This window comes from Pezoporus wallicus, unplaced genomic scaffold, assembly GCF_028554395.1.
Source record: "Pezoporus wallicus isolate ANWC-B61680 ecotype Strahan unplaced genomic scaffold, APGP_CSIRO_Pwel_v1 scaffold_7107, whole genome shotgun sequence".
In the NCBI taxonomy this organism is placed as follows: domain Eukaryota; kingdom Metazoa; phylum Chordata; class Aves; order Psittaciformes; family Psittacidae; genus Pezoporus; species Pezoporus wallicus.
The window spans coordinates 728,227-750,999 of NW_026642114.1; the positions used below are offsets into that span (position 1 = coordinate 728,227).

General features: G+C 47.7%; 1 protein-coding gene across 4 annotated transcripts in view; it reads left to right on the top strand.

Moving 5' to 3' along the window:
- The first annotated feature begins 499 nt into the window (after positions 1-499).
- RXRG (retinoid X receptor gamma) overlaps positions 500-22,773 on the top strand; it is a 38,336-nt gene continuing 16,062 nt past the window's right edge. The window contains exon 1 of one of the 4 annotated variants that reach the window (XM_057427363.1): positions 500-684. In XM_057427363.1, coding sequence (XP_057283346.1) covers positions 591-684 — 94 coding nt within the window. In that variant the 5' untranslated portion in view covers positions 500-590. Of the gene's footprint in view, positions 685-12,493; positions 12,614-12,914; positions 13,019-17,442; positions 17,799-22,773 lie in introns of those variants that run through there. The other 3 variants (XM_057427362.1, XM_057427367.1, XM_057427366.1) reach the window with 3 other exon arrangements.

The window sequence follows — 22,773 nt, forward strand, 5'->3', positions numbered from 1 at the left end:
GCATACAGGACATTGCTCCCTTGTCACCTGTGCCACAGTCCTCACTCAGCTTCAGTGAGGCAAAATCCAGCTATGCGTGGTCTCTGCTGGAGTCCAGTGGTGATGTGGCTAACACTACCACCTTCTTGATAGCAAAGTTTGTTATCAAATAGCATGGATAGGCTTGCAGATGAGAGAAGAAAGACCAACTGTCACAGAGAAGGAGGAAAGCAGATCTAAAATTGATGTTCAGACAGGAGGTCAGTTGTTTGCTTGGTTTAATTCCTTTAGGAGCTGGAATTAGAAAAGAAATCACTTCCAGGAGACACTTTCCAGCCCAGGCATTTCAGACCAACTCCTTTGCCTTGCAGGGCCTTTTGCAGGCAGCCTGTGCAGCCAGCCCTTCCCCTTGGCATTGCAACATCTCCCGCTTTCCAGAGAGACAGGAGCCCAAACAGCAAACACAGGAAACCCCAGCCCTGGTCAAGGTCTGGGAGGTAAATTTGTAACTTAGGACAGATTGAGAGGATGCTTCTTTGTAACATGTAAACAGTCATTTCTTCCTCCAACAGGCCAGCAGGGCTGAGACAGCTGATCCCAAACCTCCCTTCATGGTTGAGTCTGCTGAAGAGACAGGACACCGGTTGGAAATGCAGCTGGGCACACAGTCTTATTCCCTGGAGACGGGCTCCTTCCCTCACTTCTGTAAGTCCTTCCCCTGACCCTGTGCAGATCGGCTGTGCTGAGCAGCAGTGTGGGCTCAGCTGCAGGCGGGGCAGCTGCGTGGAGGGGTGGTAGACACCGCTGTGGCCATTGCCACATGCCAAGAGCCATAGGGGTTGCCCAGCCTCCTGGGCATGCTACTGCTATAGGAATAGGTGCTGGCTGAACAGAGCCTTTATGGGAGTGTAGCACTGTGCTGTGCTCTCCATTGCAGGAGAGAAAGTTCAGTTTAGACACTGGGAAAAGCTATTTCACAGGAGTGGCAGCTTTGTCTCTGATTTGATTTAGGACAGGAAGATGGCCAAGATGAGCTTGCAGGTCTCTTCCGGACCTGTTTTCTATGAGTCCGTGCTTTCCTCCCACAATGGAGGGAAAGAAAAGTGTTCAGAGTGCGGAAAGGGATACTGTATTTACAGGTGAGAGTTGTGATGGCGTATACTAAAGGTGTTCTGGGGATCAGCTAATAAAAGTTAAAAAAAGACAGTGGAAGATACATGTAAAGCTCGTCAATAATTTTCCATGGGAATAATACTTCTTAAAAGCGATGTTCCTCCAAAAACTCTCCTGGGTAAATACCGATTTTGTCAAATATATTTAGTACGTGTGTGTATGTACAGAGTGAGAGAATTCAAGTGGGAAAATACTATAATTGTCTAATTTCAGATCTGTTTGGACCTAGTTTGTGTTTTGACCTGACCCAATGTGTTTTGACCTGTGCCAGTGTTTCACTACCTCTGCTGCATATGAGCATATATGTATGAAATATTGTGATAAAAAGGAATATATTTACCTTTTTATATTTCCAAGTCACATAAAGTTTTAAGCAGCAGCTTCTCTTGCTGCTTTCTTAGTAAATATGTCACATATCCATACCTATATAAAGTTTGATTAGTATCAGCTGATACACTATTTGTCTGATTCCTGTATATCACATAAACCAGTGGCACAACACTGGAATTGATCTAGTTGGATGCAAAGTAACTTTTGCACCAGGGGATGAACCCTGGGAATTGAAACCCAGCTGTCTTGAGCAGATCAGAGAGCTGGAGGGACTGTAGAGAGGGCAGGGATTGCTCCCAGAAGACCAGGAGATGTTAACTGGATGCGAACAGGTAGGCAGCTGATAAAGTAGCAGGCAGTAGGTAAGCATTTGGGCTTGCAGTGAAGTTGCTTTCTCCTTCTCTCTGTGTCCCTTCCATCTGCTGCACAGACCATGGCTAGTGCATTTCCACGTTGGCAGAACCCATGTCATAACTGGGAAATAGAGGAATCATTGTGTCCTGGGTTCAGCAGTAGCAGTCATTTTACTCCTTCTTAATAGCTGGTGCAATGCTGTATTTTTGACTTTCAGCCTGGGAACAGTGCTGATAATGCTGATGTTTTTAGTTGCTGCTCAGTAATGCTTACTCTGACCAAGGACTTTCTGAGTCTCATGCTCTGCCAGGGAGGAGGGGAAGCCAGGAGGAAGCAGAGACAGGACACCTGACCCAAACTGACCAAAGAGGTATTCCATACCACAGCACGTCATGGCCAGTATATAAACTGGGGGCAGTTACCCAGCAGGGCTAGATCACTGCTCAGGTCCTGCTGGGTATCGGTCGGGAGGTGGTGAGCGGTTGTATTCTCTTCCCTTGCTATTTTCCTTATCATTATTATTATTGGTGGTAGCAGTATTGGTTTGTGTTATACCTTAGTTACTGGAGTGTTCTTATCTCAACCTGTGGGAGTTACATTCTTTTGATTCTCCTCCCCATCCCTTTGGGAGCAGGGGGGATGAAAAGGGGCGAGTGAGCAAGTGACTATGTGGTTCTGAGTTACTGACTGTACTTAAACCGCGACACATTGTAAGTTTCAAAAATCTATTTTTTTTTTTTTTCTTTTTGTAAGTACTCCCAGGGTCAAACTCCATCAGTTCTGGAAGATTCTCTAGCTTTTTACTGGGGTGACTCACTTTGTACATGAGAAACTCCGGCAAATGCCTGGATGCTCACAGCTCTGTTTCTTACAGAAACCTGGACAGATACGTGTGTGTGGAAGTAAAGGACAGAGACAAAATTTTGTTCTAGTCTGAGAGATCTAAAAAGACGATCTGGGTCATGACAGCCAGAAAGGCATCCATCCTGCCAGGCTTCTCTCATCCCTCAGGACGAAGGAAGGCTGCATAAGATCTCTGCCTGGGGCTCAGCCTCAGACTGAGTTTAAGTCCTAGTCCCCAAACTCTGTTTGTTGTCTGGAAGTGATCTGCAAAGGATTTGTCGCCAGCTGTAGCCAACAGAGCCCAGTTGAAGTCTAGCATGTGCTGCCAAAATCAGCTTGCAGGTACTCACCGGTTAGACCCCTCCACTCTGCATCTGTCAATAAAGCGAGCATCCTTCGCATCCTGACTTTTCCCAGCTGACCTTTTTAAGCACGGTTGCAGGTTCTGCCCGATCTTCCCTTTGACAGATCTGAAGATTTATTCTGAACTTTGCCGAGGCAATTGGTTTATGGGAGAGATCAGCAACCTTTCATGGGTGCAGGGCTGGCCTGCCTTTCTGTTCTTCAAAGACAAGCTCACGCACACCTGAAACACTTACAGGGAGCTGGGAGAAGCTGCCTTTACAATGGATGAGATGGCCCTCTTCAGACAGGGTTCTTGGAGGTGGTTTTTTCATGAGAAAGAAACTTCTTCACTGAAGTCAGGGAGCTGGCAAATCAGAGGTGACTGAAACAACAGGAACAAATTCTACTGCAATTTTTGTGTAACTCCAGTGACATTCTAGGGGTAAGACTTCCTTGCTGGCTTACTCCTTCCAGCAGAGAGGAGACAGTAAAAGCCCTTACATTAGCTGATAAGGGGTTTTCTCTAGGCTAGACCTACAGTGCTGTAGGAGGCATTATTGCAGTAACAGCGGTAGTGAAAAGGGTGGGGGTTGTTCTTTGAAAGTGTTTTGAGTCTCCTCTTGATCTACACTTCAGCTGAAAACCCAAGTCGAGCTGCCCAGGGGCTTTTTTACTGAGAGGGTGAAGCTAGGAGGGGGGTTTGGTGTTAGAAGTATCTTCTCTTGCTGTAGAAAAGTAGCTTACTGGGGTGTTTCAGGAGTTGAGCTGAAAGTCATCACTAGGTATGTGATGTTCTGGTCTTCCCCTAAGTCTCTTACTTGTGCTGAGCAATAGCCTACTGCTAAGCAGGAGGTGCCTCTCTAGGGAGGTGTGCTGGGCTGCCCTTGAGAAGGGGGAGGATGGAGGGCAGGGTGATATCTCAAGGTTCATCCACATGTGACAGTAATGGCAGAGGGGAAATCTCCAGGAAACTGCAGTAATGTAATAAATGAGAGCAAACCTGAATGTTCCAGGATCAGGGTTGGGGGGAGGCGGAGGCAGTGTGGTGGAGCAGTGCATTGCTGTGCCCTGCATCACATAGGTGTGCGCCTGAAAAAGCCAAGTAGCACTATGGTGGCTCTGACGTGCCAAGATATCAATGCCTGCTCTGAGCTTGAGTTGGTGGCTGCTGAGCACAGCTCTGTCCTCAGATGGGCCCTCCTCCCTGTTGGTTTTTTGCAGTGCTCTTGATTGCTTTCTTGTCATGGCTTTTCAATAGGAAGCCTTTGACATGATTCTGGCAGAAATTGCTCTCACCTTGGCTTGCCTCTTCTTCGTTTTTTTTCAGAAACATTGTTGGATCCTGAACAAGACATTTTGGGGCCAGGTCCTGGATAGCCCATTTCCTGTGAGGGGTGTCAGAGGTGTTAGCTGTGGTGTGAGGAGGCCAGGCTGCCTCCACACCCAACTGTCAGAAGTCCTATGCTGTGTGATTTTTACAAGAGCTTTAGCTATAATTTTTGGCATGAGTTACATTACTGTATTTATGTATATATTTATTACTACAGTAAAGCATCTGTTTTCAGTGCTTTGATGAAGAGAATCATTACACTGAAAATCTAGTTGCAGAAGCTGTGTTCAGAGACTGAAGGAGACTTAGGGGTGGATTCTCCTCTCGTTGGCACCAACCCTGCTGGGCTTGAGGGCATGAAGTTGAAGTGCACAAGCAATCCGGGTCTCCTAAAAACAAACAAGATCTGAGTTTGCAGTCCCTCAGCGCCCTGGGGAGTATGTGATATGTCTGCTGCAACCCAGAGCAAATGAATCAGCTAGGGAGTTTGGCTGTTTTGAGGTCCAGGCTCACTCTTTTCCCCTTGGGTCCATCTCCTTGGGATCCCCAGCTAAAAGAATGGCATCAGAGGAAAGATGGCTTGGGCTAAGAGCTGGGGCCCATACTTTCTGGTCCTTGGCATAGGAACCAGCAAGGTTACAGGAGGATACAGCAGCATTTTGGGAGGAAGGCTGCCTCTGTGTGAGGCTGGCCCTGGGGGCAGTGAAGGAGTTAAAAGCCCAGCCGTTCTGCCCAGTCTGGTTTGCCTGTAATAACCAATTAACAAAGTGTAATTGTGCAAATCCATATGTGGCAGTAATTACCAGGGAGATTAATGGATTCCTTCCTTTCTAAGCAGACCACACCACAGCTTGCCAGCTCCCCCACCACCTGAAAGGACTTGGTGAGGGGGGAAAGCAGGAGCTGCTCTTCCCTGGACACTCTGTGATGAAGCCAAGCAGACACGGAGGCCCTGTGGGGACTGCCCAGTGATTGTTTAAATACTCCTTTTCATCTTACTGCATTTCCTTACATACAGCTCGCTGCTCCCTGGCTCAGACCCGGCCTCATGAGGACAGTTCGTGCCCAGCCTGCCGGGTCTGGACTGCCGTGTCCCTGCCGTCCCCATTGTCCATTCATTCCCTGCTCCCCTTTCCCCTGTTTAGCACTAATTGCTGCAGAATATGGCATTTGTTTCCCCTTTTCTTTTGTAGCTTTGTTATTTTTGTTGCAGTGGGTCATCCAGCAAACTGTTAAAGGCATACACAAAGTGAGGAGGGGACAGCAGGGTGCTCGGGGAAGGTTTTCAAGCCAGGCAGTGGGGTTGCATTTGTGGGATGGCAGCTTGCAGGCAGGCTGGGCCTGACACATCCTTTAGGATGGGTTTTCTTAGGGTCATATAGCCACAGAATACAGTGAATGTTTCCCCCTCCAAATGCTGTGGGTGGGGAAACAGGGCCCTGAGCCCGGCTGAGGGACAAGCGGGTGCATTTGTGGACCTGTCCCCTGGCAAGTCACCACCTGGGCAGCACAGACTTCTCCACAGTTGCACCTTGGGCACTTGAGATGCAAAACTGCCTGTCCCACTTGGCAGCCTTGGCCAGCCTTCTCCCCACATCACACGTGGATCTGAGCCCTGCTGACCCATGGTACAGAGGGAGCTGGAAAGAGCTCAGCCCTGTTTCTGAGCTGGGCGATGATCCCTGCCCTGACAGATAGCTCATGCAGAGAGTCACCCCGTGGGGAGGGCTGATGTGCTGGCTATGGAGACATCCGTCTATGGCTGCACGCACAGGGCTGCAGGTGCCCTGGGGGTGGCTGAGCTTGCTCAGCTGGGGATCAAGCAGGTGGATGGGGAGCCAAAAGCCCTTTAGAACCTGGGATGGCAGGGAATGATCACATATCACATCTTGCATCAAACATCCCTGCATCCTTGCTGCCTTCCTCTTCAGGCCAAAAAAGGTGATGTTGGGGGTTGAGTCTGCGTCCATGATTTTTTTATTTTTATTTTTTTTCCCCTGTGTGTAGGCTGGGACTTGGACTTGGGGTAGGCCAGAGCTGTGTGGGCTGGGTAAGAGCATCCCACGGGTGTAAAAAGCAGCCAGGCAGAGCCAGGCCAAAGGTCCATCTTGCACATGGTGAATGCAAGGTGGAAGTGGGGGGAATGCAGGGGAAGTAGGAGCAGGGTGTGCTTGAGTGATCTTCCTCCAGCAGGTACCTCCTGGCAGCCTCTGCCCTGAAGTGTTCGGCGTTTTCCATCAGCGATAACTGTGCAGGTCCAAGACCAGCTGCCCCCAAAATCTGTAGTGACATCTGCGCAAACATCCCTGCAGAGCACTGGCTGGTCCCTGTGCTGTTATTCTCTGGCAGTCCTCGCCATGTTCACTGCATATACATTGTGATGGATGTAAATGACCTTTTTCTTATTGCTGACTTCTTTCAAAGGCCAGGAATGGGGACGTTTGGGGAGATTCTTGTCTGGAGGTGATAGGAATGCACAGAAAGGTACGCCTTCCTGGAGGACTGGGAAAAATGGAGAGCCTGGAGAAAGATGCTGGGTTTGGGTTGGCTTGCTCAGGATTCTGGGAGCCAGCCTGCACCAATAACTGGGTTTCCAGCCAGAAAGATGAAATGGAACAGCTCTTGGGTATTGCAAATTGGATGGCGTTTTGTCAGAGAGCTGTATCCATTGGTGTCATCTGAGGCCCCTGACTCTTTTAGCTCTTCTGTTTTACCTGAACGAGTATTCATCAATACTCATCTTCCTTGCTTCTGTGTCATCCTAGGTTAGAGGTTATGTGTGCTAAAGCATGGTATGTAAACATAACTCCTGGATCCTCTCTGCTTGTGAGAGCTTGAAGTAGCCCGTATCTTGGGGGAGCAGCCTTCCTGGAAGGCTTTCCCACCTGGCACAGGTGCCCAGGGGGATTCAAAGGAATACCCAGGGCACTGAGGGATGTGTCCTGCACAATTTTTGTGATGCTTGAAGTGTTGGGTCTTTGCTGCCCTGGATTTTAGTCTCCAGGACCATGGGATATAGCAGATAGCTGTGATTAAAAAGCCTTATTAGTGAAATAAGCCAGGAAGACTGACACTGTGTGTGTATGTCTTGGCTCTTAAATGTCCAGAGTTTCCTGTGGGAACAATCCTTGACCTGTGCTGATTCCCAGACTGCGCTCAGGAACCATCTGATGGACAATGCCAGGCACTGAGTTATTAGCCAGCAGGATGCTGGATCATACCCTGGAGTTGGTGAATTTACTCGTATAGATTAGTCATTGGGGCTGTGCTGCTGGTCTGGAAATTTTAAGACCTGAAAAGGGACTGGGCTCAAATTTTGCAACTGGGTTATGTCTAGTTAGCAGAGGAGACAGCTCTATGTTGGAGAAGCTGCCCTGGGATCTTCAGGGATTTCTTGAATAAGCTGACTTAAGTCAGTGTACATCAGCACAGTGCCAGTATTCAAACATGTATTGCTGTGCCCACATCATCCCATGTTTTTGCTTCTGCTGTGCAGAGGCTGCTCCTACTGCTCAGAGGCTCAAAAGGACAGGGTCAAAACATGTGGGCAGGTGCTCATTTCTTTCTCTCCCTTTCTACTGGGTATGCAGAGAGGTGGTATTTGACAGTGCCAGCAAATGTCATTCCACGTTCCTGCAAATTCTTCACGTGCTTGCTTGTCACTGCTGTGCTGTCTTGGCTCCGTGTGGTGTGGTCCGTGCTTGTCTTGATCTAGAGCTGTTCCATTCTTTCAGGCACAGGGAATTTTTTCATGCTCCCATGGCTTTAAATACCAGTGGATTTTCCATTTGGTACAGGGGAGCATGTGGCTTTTGAGAAGATGATCTGTTTGAAAGGCAATGGAGGGCATTGATGAGGAAAGCGATGTTCCCTCTAGCTGGATCCTTACCTGCCCCTAGGCTGCACAGGGAGGTGAAGGGTTTTAAATAGTTTCGGCAGGGAAACACTAAGAGAAACTGATCTCATGGGAGAATATTTTGGCTGAGTTTGACATTGTGTTAGTCTCCCTTCATCTGCCACTGGAAAGTGAGTCCCAGGGGATGGACAGCTGCTATAAAAGATGAGAGAGGTGTAACTGTCCGTTAAAGGCAAAGAAATGGTTCAGTCCCCTGAATGTCAAACAAACCAGGGTGGCAGAGTCTTGAACTGATGTTGGTTGGATCTATAAGGAGATGATCACAAAAGGAACCTGTTGGTTTTCTGTGAAGTGGAAGTCTGCATGGCTTAGGGGACATATAAAGAGTGGAGTTGGCTGAGCCATTAGTGGAGCCAGAGGCAGTGAGAGCTGAGGTGAGGTCTTTGTATACCCCTCCTTCTGCCCTTTTTTTTTTTTACAGCTCATTAATGAGGGGTATGTTTGTGCTTCAGTTCATCTTAAATGCATTTTGAACCTCGTGCTTGAGCAGCAAGACTTGATAGTGCTTCATTTCTTCCAGTTGCCATGCCTAGGCTGTTTCTCTGGGCCTGGTATTTGTGGAGAAGCTGTATAGGTATGTTTTTGCAGCACAGGGAGTGTCTCTGCACAAAAATGTGGTCTGGTTTATTGTTTGGTTGTTTTTTTTCCCGTGTTTTCCACCCACTGGTGACTCAGAGGTGTTATAGGTATGAGCTGGAGGCTTGCAGTGTGCTGGGTTGCTGCATTAATAGTGCTAGCCAGGGGTTGCTGGATCAGAATATTTGTCCCAGGACTTGCCTGAAACTCAGTATTGCTCAGGAGAGCCATCCCCAGGAAGTTCATGTCATTACAGAAACACATAACGTCTGAGCATCAGAGACGGCAAAGCGCTGAGAAACCTACCTCTCCATCTTTCAAGCAGACCCTCTGGTTTTAGCAGTAATTTTGATTTCCCTTACTGCTCTCCTTGCTAGGATTTTATTTCCTTTCTCTCTTACCTAATGGAATCAAATCTACTGACATCTACTAGGCTGAAATCTACTAAAAAATGGTTAATGAGCCAGTGGTGTCTGCAGAAGTGAAGTGGAGGTGGGATCCAGATGAGCTGCCTGGCTCCTGAGAAGCTGCAAGTATCCTGTGAAAAGGCAGCAGCCCCACTATACCCCTGTGACTTATAGAAAATGTCTTGTTGCTGGAGCAAGGACTAAACCATGAAGACTGCTTGGGAATTGCTGACTGAAGCTGTGCCTAGGCAATATGGTAGATGTGACTTTTGGGCCCTTGGTCCAGATCAAAAGCTCTGTGGCCATGTGATGCAAAGTGCTAACTGGTGTAAATGCCTTCAGCTTCAGATCTCTTTAAGGAATAGTAATGGGCCAACTTGATAAGGCAGGATTTTTCCTGTGTCAGATACACTGGCTGCCAGATAGCACATTGCATTGTAAATGTAAAAGTGCAGGAGAGACAGGAATAATTCAGTGAAAGCTGGAGCCTTTGCTGTGGCATTAATGTGACAGTGTGCAGCCAGACACTCGCACCAGATCCGGGCAGTGCTCAGTGGAGAAATGCACTGTGAGGAAGCTTGAAGTTGTGACCTTGCTGGCTTGGAGAGAACATGGGTTAGAAATCCAAAGGTATGTGCTGATCTCCTGTCTCAGAGGGGTCTGAGATGAGGTGTGTTAAGGTAGAGATCAGCCTTCTGAGCTTTCAGGGCCAGGCTACTGTGGCCTGGATTTCGAGTATTGGGCTGTGGCTGGTGATGGCTACTGTGCCCTCAGCCATGAAGGTATTGGTACTAGGTCCTGATGTGAAGCTGTTTCTGTTGGATGCCTCCAATTCTCCCTCCCCTGAGAAAGGTGCAACTCAGAGCAGAAATAACCCCTGTTACCTTGAACTCCAAGATATCTGCGTTTGCCTGTCTGGTATAAATAGACCATCTAAGGCAGCTGAATGTGATGGAGATTGACAGGTTGTCTCTGGAGTTTTGCACTTGCTGAAGCTGGAAGAAATGTAAAAGCATGAACATGGGGATGCACAAAGCGAGAGTAGCAGCAAAGCCCCAGCTACACAACAGACTGTAGCATTTTCCATGCAGGTGAAAGGTCTTTGTGGCCTTGTGCAGAGTAGTGCTGTAACAAGACTTTCCAGACCCTGTGCTGAGCTCTCATGGCTGTCATGCAAGGTCCAATGCAAGGTCCAGCAAATACTTTATGTGGCTGGGCTGTCCCCTGTCAGCTCTGTGCCATCCAACTCAGGCCCTTTCCAAGGAATATAGTGGGCTCACAGAAATCTAGGTTTCCCAGCAAAAGAGAATGACAAATAGAGCAGGATCCAGAAGGAAAATAAATAAAAAGAAAGGCTCTTTGAAATGACTTCTGCAGAGAAAGATGAAGGAACTGAGTTTCACTGAGGTTGTTTGTTTCTGGGTAGTCAGAGAAGCCCTGAAATCAGTAGAGATTTTTTGTGAATAAGGTGTGGGTATTTTGGTTCTTTTTAGAGTACCTGTCCTTGCAAGCAATAATGCAGGGTAACCTGGTCAAGGAACAATCTTCTGTTGAAGTATTTCCTCTGAGAAATGGTTGTTGTGGGAAAATGGCAAAATCGTGGCAGTTGCAAGAGCTGTGTCTCCTAAGGTTTCCCTGAGAACTCTTTTTTTAGAAGATGAAGACATCTTGGTCTTCTGGGTGTAACTTTCTTTGAACATAGCTGTTCCAAGGCATTTTGCAGACATCTCAGCTTCACACCATGTATACACCAGGGTTAAAGAGGGGCTCGCTTTGAAATGACAACCTGTAGGTCTTCTGACACTCTGGAAAGTTTGCTTGCAGGGTGGTATCAAGGAGGTATCAAGTGAATGTTTTCTTCACCTGTCCTTTGAAAGCTCCTTGCTGAACATTAAATGACACACTGGTTAACTTTAAGAGCTGAGTGTTATTTCTCACCAAAATCTCCTCTGGACATAAGGTCAGAGACCTGCCTTTGGATCTGAGTGTCTTTAGCCCTTACTCACAGAAATTCTGGCTTCATTGTGTCCTCATCCAACCTGGAATATGGGTTTTATAGCCCAGATTTATAGCAAGTTTGCTACCTTGCACCACTGACAAGAGAAGTCAGGGGCTTACCTTCAAGTGCAGAGGGATGTGTGACTCTCCAAGTTTGCACTATTGTGGTTCCTTTTTTGTCTCTATGACCTTTATTCCATTTAAGCTAAAAAGGTGGAATGACTTGTGTGAAAATGGGGGGGGGAGCGATGAGCTCCCAAACCCTGAGCTAGCTGTTGATTAACTCAACTATTGTGTCTCAATACAATGCATTCCCAAACCCCTACCTGGTGTAGCACAGATCTCCTGTATTATGGGCTTGCTTATTCCCATGTGAACCCAACCCAAAGTAATGGATGCTTTTGACCAAAAAAAAGTATTTTCCAGAGGATCCAAATGGCTATCTTTTGGTTCCACCTTCCCAGGAATACTGCATGCTTTTCCATGACGCTACCACTGCTGACCTTTCTGCTCTGGCAAGGGGGAGTTGCGGGGAAGCACATAGGCAGTGATTCTTCACTGTTACAAAGGCTGGGATTGTTGGCAGCTTGATGCCCCAGAAAGTGTCTAATTGACTTGACTCTCTCTAGCTGGGCTCCGAATGGATTTTCTGCCTCAGGATATCTCGGCATTATAGTGGACCTGTTGTTTTTGCTTCTCGCAGGGTATTAAAAAATGCATTGTTGAAGTAGAAAGCGTGAGTCAGAACGGATGTGTAGAAGGAGCTGCCTGTTGCCCCATGAAGAAGTGCCAGCACAGAGGAGTGGAGTGAGACGGGGTCACCTGCCATCCACAGATAGTGGCTGAAAAGTTTCTTGGAGCATCCTATAGAATGAGCTTGGCTTGATGGTATAGATGACATTTTCAGAAATAGACAGATACAAACCTGCTCTTTGCACCTCAGATAAGGAGCACCAGCATTAAGATACCTCTTCTAGCAATTTTGCAATGTTTGTCTATTCCAGTGCATCTCCAGGTGCCCTCTGGGCTGGGAAGAAGACTTGCTCATGTATCTCTCACCTTGTCATCTGGCACTGGCGCCTGGCAGCATCTCACCTGCAACTGTGTCAAAATGTGCTTGTGCCACCACTGGTGCCTGCCTGGGGAGATAATTCTCTGGAGTAGTGAGCAGCTGGGTCCTGCAACAAGCAAAGCTGCTGGAGGTGCTTATGCAGGCATAAGAGGATTTGGTGACACCTCTGATTAGGGTTGAGGGCCTCATTATGGTGCTGGTAATTGAAGGTCTCCCAGGGTTCAAACAGCCTGGGAATTATCTGCCCTCAGAGGCTGCTCTTGGCTGCATGGGACTGTGCTTTCTGCAAGGTAAGCAGTGCCCTCCCTGAAGCAGACTGGTTCTGGGAATGGTGGCCCATGCCCTCCAGAACCTTGGGAGGGGACCCACATTGGGTGGCAGCTGTAGGGCTCAGGTAGAGATGGGGAAAGCCTGCAGAAAAGAGGGCAGGCTGTGTTACTGCAGGTGTGTTTGTGGTTCTGCTGTTTGAATATGCTGCTGCTGGTAATTGCATTAGCCCGATGGGGCTCTAGGGCTAATTTCATTAGCCTGGTGTCTGTAGTTATTGCTTTACAAGAGACAGCAGTGAGAAAGGGCAGGGCTGGGTGGAGGAGGGCTGATGCATTAGATTCCTTCCTCTTCATCTCCAGGGAATCATAGGGCCACCTTGATTTTGGTGACTTGCTCTGTCTCAGGCCAATGTTGACCTGCAGCAGGTAGATGAGGTTGGGTCAGTCCCTCAGTTAGCCCCGAGAAACCCAGTTTCAAGTCCCTGCTCTACTACTGACTTCCTCTTTGCCCCTGAGCATGTCACCTATTGTCTGTTTGTCCTCCTTTGCAGGCATGCAGGGAGGGCAATGGGTGTTTTGGCTCCTGGGGCACTCAGCCTCTTAGTCCCTATTGCACTTCACTAGCCATGTAAAGGGAGCTCCAGCTCTAACACCAACACCCTATGGGCAGCGAGTCTTCTCAGGGACTCTCTAGCTCTGAAGCAGTGTCAGGAGGAATATGTATGTGCAGTTGTAAGGTTATGGGGGCTGCAACCTTTTTATTTGCTTATGCTGTTGCCACATGCATGACCAAAGAATGCCTCTGCCTTTAAACAGAGATCTGATGGACTGATGGGTTTCGTGGTGATGTTTGCAGTTTTCCTTGTTCAATCCAATGTGCAAGGATAAGGGACCTTATTTACTCTCTGGCTTTTCTGGTTCTGTGGCAGAATGGGAGAGGCTTTCACATGTTTAGGGTCTGGCTCCAGAGACCAGCGTTCCAAAATGCTTGGTGGAGTAGTACTGGGAGTTATTTGAGGTGTTATTCCAACACACTGCTGAAATGCTGGCTGCAGGGAAATGGCTTTGGAAAGCTAACTGAGAGGTAAGTCAGTGACCCCAACACAATGTTAGTATCTCAGTTGGCTTGAATCAGCACTGCTTTGTTGGGAGTCCCACTCTGACTGATGCTCTCAAGGTGTGGTTGCTGGGTGGCAGTGGTCAGCACTGAGTCCCATCTGGATGTGGCATGGCAATGTTATTCCTTCCTAAAGTAATAGTGGCAGTTATTTTTTCTCCTTTTACTTAACGGTGTGTGTGTGGTGATAAAATAGAATTCAATAATTTGAAGCAGTGACCTGTGCTATTATTTCTAGTAGAAATTGAGGATCTGCCTCTGTATGGTCCTGCAGCACTTGCTGGGAGACTGGGCTGGTTCCTGGAGTCTGTCACAGACTAATTTGGGTACTGATTTGAGCCTCTCCATACCCCAAAACCCATGGTGGACCCCTAAATGAGTTGCCTGATGCTCGCTTTGCCTGAGGAAAGGGCCTGGTGGGGTTTCCTTGGAGTTGCTCAGTATGTGCATGTGCTCTGCAGCACTAAGCACTCACTAACCCAGATCTGCTAAAAATCAATAAAGTAATCCACTTACTGCTTGGGACTGCCAGCCTTTTTAAGGAGCTCAGAGATGTTTTGTCTTATTTCCTCTCCCCTTTCTTCTAAGCTGGGAGAAAGAAAAGAGGGCTGGGAAAGGGGGTGCTGGCAGAGCTGGACTAAAATCAGGCTGTTTGCTCTGGACAGATCAATAAAAATAATTCCCCACTAAAACTTCATTAGCATGGAATTAAAGCTGCTGAGATCCCATGTAGTCAGTAAGAATTAATGGTACTGCTAAATCTCAGCACGGTTGGTGCTTAAATGCAAAGCTGCTTTGTTGCTCACACCTCTCTGTCCCAGTGCTGCTGGGGCTCAATGGGCTCTGCAGCCACCTCTGCCTCACTGCTGCTGGGTGAAGGCACAGCCCTCTCATCCAGCCTGAGGGCAAGGGACAAGCCAGGCTGGGATGGTAGTAAGGTATAACTCAAGCAGGTGGAAGTAAAACTGTTGGGCAAGAGAGGATTTGTCTTGAAATAGTGACTCAGTTCTGAGTGCTGGTGCGCACTTTAAGACTGAGGATAGATGGCCCCCAGTTAGATGCATCTCTGTGGGGTGATGGACAATTGATGGGAAAAGTCTCTGGGTGGACAGACAGGCTTCCCACCATGCCAGAGTTATCCTCTGACACTGGATAATAGAAACATCCCTCTGGCAGGCTGCACATGGGACTGCACAGTCTCTCTCTTCTGTGGAAGCCTTGGGTCTTATTGAGGGTGTGTGGGTGAAAATCACTTACTTTTGTAGCAGATTGTTTGTTGGGGTTTTTGATAGAAAAATGTTTCTTTCAGTCTCGTCACAGAGGAAACTTGACCTGCTGATAAATCTAATTTTCTGTCCAAAGATTGAAACAAGCCACCTTGCAGGCCGCACTCTGGGTCTCTGCCTGGGAGTCTTGGAGCATCCCTGCTCTGTGCCTAGCTCTTGCCTCCTGCCCCTAAGGAGGATCCCCAGTGTGGCTGTTAAAGGACAGCACCAGAGGCAAAGTCGGTGTTATCCTGAAATAGCAAACTTTGCCTAGAGGTTAGAAATCCCTGTGGTTGCCAGAGATCTGATGCCACTTGGATTAGGGCAGGGTGGAGATGGTTTTGGAGGAACCTATGGGTGTGTGAGTGCATGGCCAGGTGACTGAGGGGGTGGTACCCACTGAAACAGGAGCTGCGCCTATGGCTTCTGCACCTGGATGCTCCTGTGAACTCTTGGAGGAGGACTGTCGCTTGCTGAGGACATTTGCTGGGGAAGTCCTTGTTGTACGCTGGTGTCGTGGCAGGGCAAAACGTGAGCTCAGCTGAACAGGGAGAGGGATGGGACACGGCACCACACAGTCAGATGCTGCTGTATTATGCTCTTGTACTGGCTATCAAACCCTATGGTCTTCCTTCCCCATAGTTTGAAACTTGTGGCCTGTGAGCGGGGCATGTATGCATGCTGCTCAGCTGCCTTTCCTCCTCTGAAATAGTTCTGCAGTGCCATTAGTGTTTGTGCAGTAAACCAAACGAGATGTGAACAGTGGCCAATAGAAAATATGAGAGCAAATTCTTCTGTTTGTATTCCCCCTGCAAGACTGCAGTTACTTGTTTGGTTTTGGTTTTTTTTTTCCGTTAGTAGAACCTTCTCTGAATACTAATCTTACCTTTTTTTATTTTTATTTTTTTTTTAATTTTAGTTTTTTTAACTGTAAGAAAAACCAGTGCATCTATACCTGGGCTCCAGCTTATGGGCTATGCAGGATGCTGGTACTTGTTTAAACCCCCTGGTTAGAGAGAAATGGGTATGGCAATGCCTGAGAAAGAAGCAAGAAACAGAGCTAACAAGGGTAACCTTTCCTTCTCCTGCACAAGCATTACCTCGATGCTGACAGCACCTCAGCATCTGCGTGAGCTGCTGCTGGATGCTGTGAACAGCTCTGGGCTGGCATATTGCATGCCTTCCCCTTGTAGTGTGCTTAGTGCCAAAGGGCAGCATGGGCCCTTGGGTGACCTGGAGGGAGCCAAGAGCCAGCAGGCCCTTGAAGAATGCCAAACATTCTAATCTGTTGTTCTCCCTTCCTTTTGCCTTGCTGCTTGCATGGCATGCTCCCCATCCTGTATTTGGGGGTGCTTTGTGGTCTCCCTGGAAAGGCAGAGCCCCTTGTTAGCTCTGTGCCTTCATTCTTTGCCACATGGCTGGTGCCAGTGGCAAGGCTGTAACCCACCTCCTCCTCCAACAGTCATGTAAGTCAGTGCAGACCTTGGTCTGTGCTCATTTTACAACCTTAGACAAAATTCTTTCCTCCTTCATCCCTTCAAGGTGACCTCACCTGAGGTCACCCATGTCAGAAGCCAGGAGCAGTGGGCTCTGCTGTTGCCTGCATCCCTGCTTCTCTCCACAACTGCAGCAAGTGGTAGGGGGCTTGCCAGGCATGGAGCTGGGACTGCTTCCCCTTCAGAGTACCAGTCACTGGAGGAGGCAGTGATGAAGACTGCATGTGGCTTTGTTCTGATCTAGCAACTGGCTGCTTGTCTGTGATTATTTCTACCTATTTTCCGCAGTACTTTATTATCAGGCTGGGTGGACATTAAATTGAAATTCTGGATGTACATATGGGACTATGTGTGAAGCCTGCTGCATTCTGCTGTGAATGCTTTACTGACTGTGGCATGGACTGAGCCCCTGGGTTCTGTCCCATATCCCTCCTTCTCATCCTAGACAGTTTTAGCAACAGCTAACGATTTTTTGGGGTGTGCTTTGGGTGTTTTTTGGACTCCTCTGGGGATAGGAGTTGAGCTTCCAGCTCTGATCTCCCCAGGAACGTCCTGGTTCTCCTCAGCCTTGGCTGCATTTCCTAGGGATGACTGCAGTCCAGCACTGCAAGGGCCATAACTTGATGCCAGGAGTGCAGCTGAGGCAGGGCTTGATGTGGGATGGGAGCATGGAGCTCCCTGCCCTGCACAGCCCTAGCCCCAAAGTGCTAGGTTGCACATGTGCTCCTGCCCTGTCAGCCAGCCCATGATCAGGGCACAGCCACTCTGGGTAAGGGTTGGTCCTTCACGTGTCCGGAAAACACCTCCACATGGCTGGGTCCAGTATAACTAATAACCTGCATCGAGTCTTCACTGGTGGAAAAGCAAGGCACCCCCCTCCTTCCCCACGATGCTCCTCCCCTGAACAACTTAACCCCCCCTGCCCCTCCCAATTTGTGATCTATACCAGAGCTGTCATGCATTGATCGGCGTCTTATCCAGGCGATTATGCTACCCGGACGGTCTGCTGTGAATTTGCGGGGAGCAGAGACAGCTGAGCACAGGAGCCAGCCCTGAGCAGCAGAGAACAAGAACATGTCTCATTCCGGCGAGCAGCTGCTGTCAGCGTGAAGCAAGGATGAGGCCACGGGAGCAGGCAGCTGCCGTGGCACCCTCCAAGAGCCCCTGCTCCTGCAGAGCCATGTCCCGACCCTGGCGAGCTGTGCTGTACTCCAGGCAGCTTTGAAGTTAGGGGAGACAGTTGTGCTTAGAAAGGCAAGCAATGAACTGAAGATTAAACATGTATGGAAATTATCCTCACTTCATTAAGTTTCCTGCGGGCTTTGGCAGTAAGTATTTTACTTGCATTTGCAATCTGTGCCTTCTGGGTTAGGTGGAGGAACTGATTCCATAGTAGGAGTATGGGGGAGTTAAAGGGAATTTAAAAACATGTTTAACCTAGCTTGTATGTAGCTGTAACCTGTGGTGCCTGTGTGCTTATGATTGAAACTGTCCTGTAATTGTATGTGCTGTGAACTTCAGCACAGCCAAGCCAAGCTGTCTGTAATTATGCAGGCTTGAGTCAAACCGTGACTCTCCTCTAAAGTTCCGTATATGACATTTGAGAGATGCATGTATGTGTTTGCATATGATGGACTGAATCTATGAATTGAAAGAACAAAATCAAACCAACTAAGTACCTTTCCAATTGCATTTTAATTAAATTGTTGGAGGGGAAAAAAAACCCCAAATTTTAAAACATAAAACAGCCCCCAAGGAAATCTAAAGAGGGCTCTTTCCTTGCCCAGGGGCTGTCTCCTGTCTGTGTGACACAGATACCACCATAACTGTGTGAAGCTTTGTCAGATTAGTCAAATGAAGCTGTACGGTGAGACAATGGTCTGCGAACCACTGTGTCTGGGTGGCTGTGAGCTGCAATCCCCCTGCACATACCAGCCATAAGCGAGCCCCAGTTGCAGAAACCTGAAGCTCTTGGGAAAAGGGCTCCTCAATTACTGAGGTTTGCTCATTATCTTTTCTGAAGTTATTCCTCTTGTCCTAACATGGGTGATGTGCAAGTAGAACGAGTTGAGGAGCTGTAGGGGCTCCCCAGCTGATGCAGGGTGTGGGCAGGTTGGAGTGCTTGGCTGCAAGGGACTGGAAGCACCCGTGTTTTGGCTGCTGACAGCATCATTGGTGCTGCTCCAAGGAGGTTAAAGTTCATTATGGTTTATGGATGTGCAAAGTCTTAGTTTCCCTGGAAAACTCCTCAAGTTGTTCCCAGCCCTTTAGGGTAGGTGAATGCCTCCAGGAGTTCCTCTGGAAGCCCCCAGGCTGTATACGTCACAAGAAACCTGTTATTTCTCTGCTAGAAAAAAGGTTTGTGCAGAAGTTGAATTGCACATGGGATGCTCCCGCTATGTGTGCATTTTTTTTCCTCCCTCTTGCACCAGATGCTCACCTCTGGTAATTTTCCAACTCCAGAAAAGTCATTGGTATTGCATCAAATCTTCCCCAAGTTTCACAAGCACTTAACTTTCCAAAATACCTTTTTAGGCAGTTTCTGTACAAAAGAGATGACTCGTTGGAAGAATCTGTTGCTCACTGGTGTTTTTAAGGATTAAGCAAAGACAAGCCAAACTCTCTCCTATTGCTGCAATAAGAGTGAAACAATGAAAGTGTTATTTGTGTTTAGTTTGTTGAATATTACAAATTTACTAAGAAGCAAAAGAAAAGTGATGTTCAGACTGATTTTCATGGGAATAGGGCACAGATCCTTGTAGAGACAGGGGTCACAGCTTTCAGTAGAATGTTTGGGAGATTTCTAGAGGAGGAAATTGTTAGTAGGAGCAGAGGTATTTCTACTTCACCAACAAATCTGAAGGGACTGCTCTCTAGCCCGAAGTTCAGTATATTGGAACTTTAACTTTTATTTAACTGAAGTTTTAGCCTGCTTCTAATTTGGTTTAGCAAGAAGTGTTTTCTGCAGGTGAATTATTGACAGAGATGCAAAAGCATTGGCCAAGTTTTGTTTGGGCTGATTTAAAATGGTCACTCTGGCCTGCCCTACACTTCCCAGATGCTATAGACACGCAGGTTACCACTTGCATCTACATTCTCCTCAAGGCTGGAGGGCTTCCATGCCCCTGAGGCAGCTTGGTGGGGCTGGGGACCTGCAGGTGGTGTGGGACTGCCTCTCCTTGGGTTGTTGGGTGTGCAGAGAGAGATTTCTGGCTGCTTGAGAAGGCAATTGCTGCTCTGGCCAGACAACTTTAGGGGCCCATGGGCTGTACAAGAGGACAAAAAGGCTTTGAGAGAGATGAAGCAGGACAGATCATGGTGACCAGCGATGTTGGGGGGGGCGGGGTGTGGGTGTGTGTGTAGCAAGCTTCCCACTGCTTTGGGGTCCTCACCACAAAGCCTGTGAAGGCAACCTGCATCTCCATCAGGCCCATGATATGTTGTCTTTGCTGCTTCCCCTTTATTTAAAATAGCTATGAAAATGTTTCTGGTCCTGCCTGTGCTGGCATTATGAAGGGGGACATCAAGACAACGGAAAAGGGCAGTGTCCACACTAGGCTGTCAGCTTGCTGCCTTCATTGTTCTTGCACCTTGTTGCTGCAGGGTAGTTAAGATGATGTGGCCGCTGCTGTTTGGCATGTCTAGATCTTATTATATTCAGATTTCCTTCAGCTCTGAAATTCTGGGCTTCATTTTGAGCTTAAGGTTGACATTCAGGTTAGAAATAAGGAACACGTTTTCGATAGCGTGTATAACTCACTTTGATCTTTAATGTCTGAATAACACCATGAAATTTGAGAATGTACATACACCCATTGGTAATAAGTACATAATTTGTGGTGAGACGAGGACAGTCAGACTCTAAAGTGTTACAGATGAGTTTGGAGAGTAGCAGGGCAAGAGTTCAGATGAGTCACCCTTAGACATCTAAAGCAGGAGATGTGCACTAAGGCAGATGGATTTGCTTTCACAGCCTGGGCTACAGGAACAAAGAAAGGGCTTCAAAATGTGTTTTTATTCTCCAGAAGGATGCATTTCATCTGAAGCTCAGCTCCCAGGGCAAGGAAAGATGCTGTGCTGGCTGTCCTCTCTCTCTGGCACTTTCTGGCAGTGTTGGTTGGGGACAAGAGCTAACTTGGCTCCTCCACAAAGTCTCTTTTATTAGTACTCATGTAACTTGGCCTGTGGCCACACCACCTCTGGCTTCAATCTTGTCAGCTCTCCCAAGCAAAGTGGGGTTAGGCCAGGTCATTTGGGGGATAAGGAGAGAAAAACCCACATTGTGTCTGGAGTGGGGCTGCCTTGCTGGCTGTCACCTATTTTTGCCTGTGATGGTTTCAGGTTTTGTGACCTGTGTGATGCTTTTTCTGTCTGTCACAGCTTGCTATGTCAGAACCTGTAACTGAAGTATGTGAAGATGGAAGAGGGCTTTTTGACCCAGAAAAGATGTGAGAAATTTCAGTGACTGGGCAACTCCTGTAGCTACTGAAATACAGATTTTATTTTATTTTTTTTTTTTAAAGAAGGAGACACTTGCTTTCAATTGCCTGGGGCAGCCACAGGCGCTGCAGCCAGTGAGATAATTTCTGATAGGGACCTGTAGCCTCTCCAAGGAGTTTAAAGACCGTGGTAGAAATCTGCATTTTTTCCTGGTGGATGCTGTGCTGAAAATCTTGCTGGCCAGGTGGGAAAGCTGATCAGACAATCATGAAAAACCCTTCAGGCCTCAAATGCAACAACTTTTATTCTTTGGAGATGAGAAATGTTATCCAACTCTTGTGTTACTGTGGTCACCAGGGGGATGTGATACCTTGTTAGGGTACTAACTAGAGAAGAGTATGTGGTTACACTGCAGGTGTTTCTTGTCCAAATGTCCTTGGACATCTCAAGCTATTGAGTCAGTATTTCAGTTAAGTCAGAGCAAGACCTCAAAATAGCATCTGATGCTGAGCCTCCACCAGGGCAGGTGAAAAATCTTGTGTACTTCCAGCCCATGGTTTTTTACAGCCCAGGTTTTGGGTGGGCCCTGTTTGCAAGAGTGGCATAGGAGCATTACCTGAGAGTAAAAGGGGCAACTCTTCCCAGCACCCAGAGAGCTTAGGGAAACTCTCTCCCGCCCTGTGCAGATCCCTGTTGTAGAAGCCCCTGCTCATGTATGTGCCAGCACACCTCCAAAAAATTTTGCTCCTCCATGTGTGTTAGCTGCAGGGGAAGGCTGCCTTATTTATTGACTCCAAGTTGAGCAGGAAGATGGAAGCACAAAGGTTACTGGACCTTAAAAGCAAGGTGAAAACAATAACCTTTCTGTAGGATATTAGCATGGCAATCTGTACTGCCTGTGGAAATCTGCTTGGACAGTTAAAAATACCACCAGAAAGGGTACAGTTACTCAGTTTAGCTTCCATGTATTAAATAAAAACTACTCCTGCAGACATAGCAGGAAAACTTTGGTCCCAGTTAACCTGGGTTCTCTGCTGCATAACTGCATCCAGTTTCAGGACTGTTTCTCGCAGGTACTTCCCCTTGAAGGTCGTCCCCAAGGACGAGCTGCCTGCCAAGCTGTACCTCCCACACACGCCCGTGCTCCTCTCCTGAAATCAGCCCTTCTGTTCATGTCTCTTCCCACTTCCTGGTGCTCTCTGATCTGCGGAGGATGAAGTATCTGCGAAGTTTTGCTAGTCGTGTGTCAGGCAGGACAACTTTAATTGCTCGTGTGAATGATATGAACCTCTTTCATGTATATCTGGGGCCTCAGAAGCACAAGCGTGGTTTTCACTATTTGAAAAGTTACAGCTTTTGATTCTAACATTAAAAAGAAAATTAAAGGCTGAAAGTGTCATCATCTCTAGGCTTACCAGAGATTCTCAGGTCTCAGGAAGCCTGACTGCTTTAGGCCTTATTTGAAGAAAGACCCCAGTGTTTAGCATGGACATCTTTTCCCTTGAGGCTTTGCTAGGTGTTACAGCGGAAGGCATTAACCATAACAACCTTGCAACCCGTACTGGTTCAAAAGACAGTGTACTTAGAGCTTGGATGTTTCTGGTCTCTGCATCCTCATTCCACTTTCTGCTCAAATGTAATTACTGAGGCTGGTATTTCCTGTCATTATTTGGGTGTAAATCAAGACAGCTTTATTGGCTGCAGCTTGGATGCTTATCTTCCTGCTGCCTTTTCCAAGGCATTTGGGGTCACTTGCACACTCTTGTAGATAGTCTTTGCTTTTATGCCTGCCCCAGCTTTACCTGTGAAGTGGTCATAACACAAAGGTATCCAACCTGGCCTTATTGAGCTAATGTAGGTCCT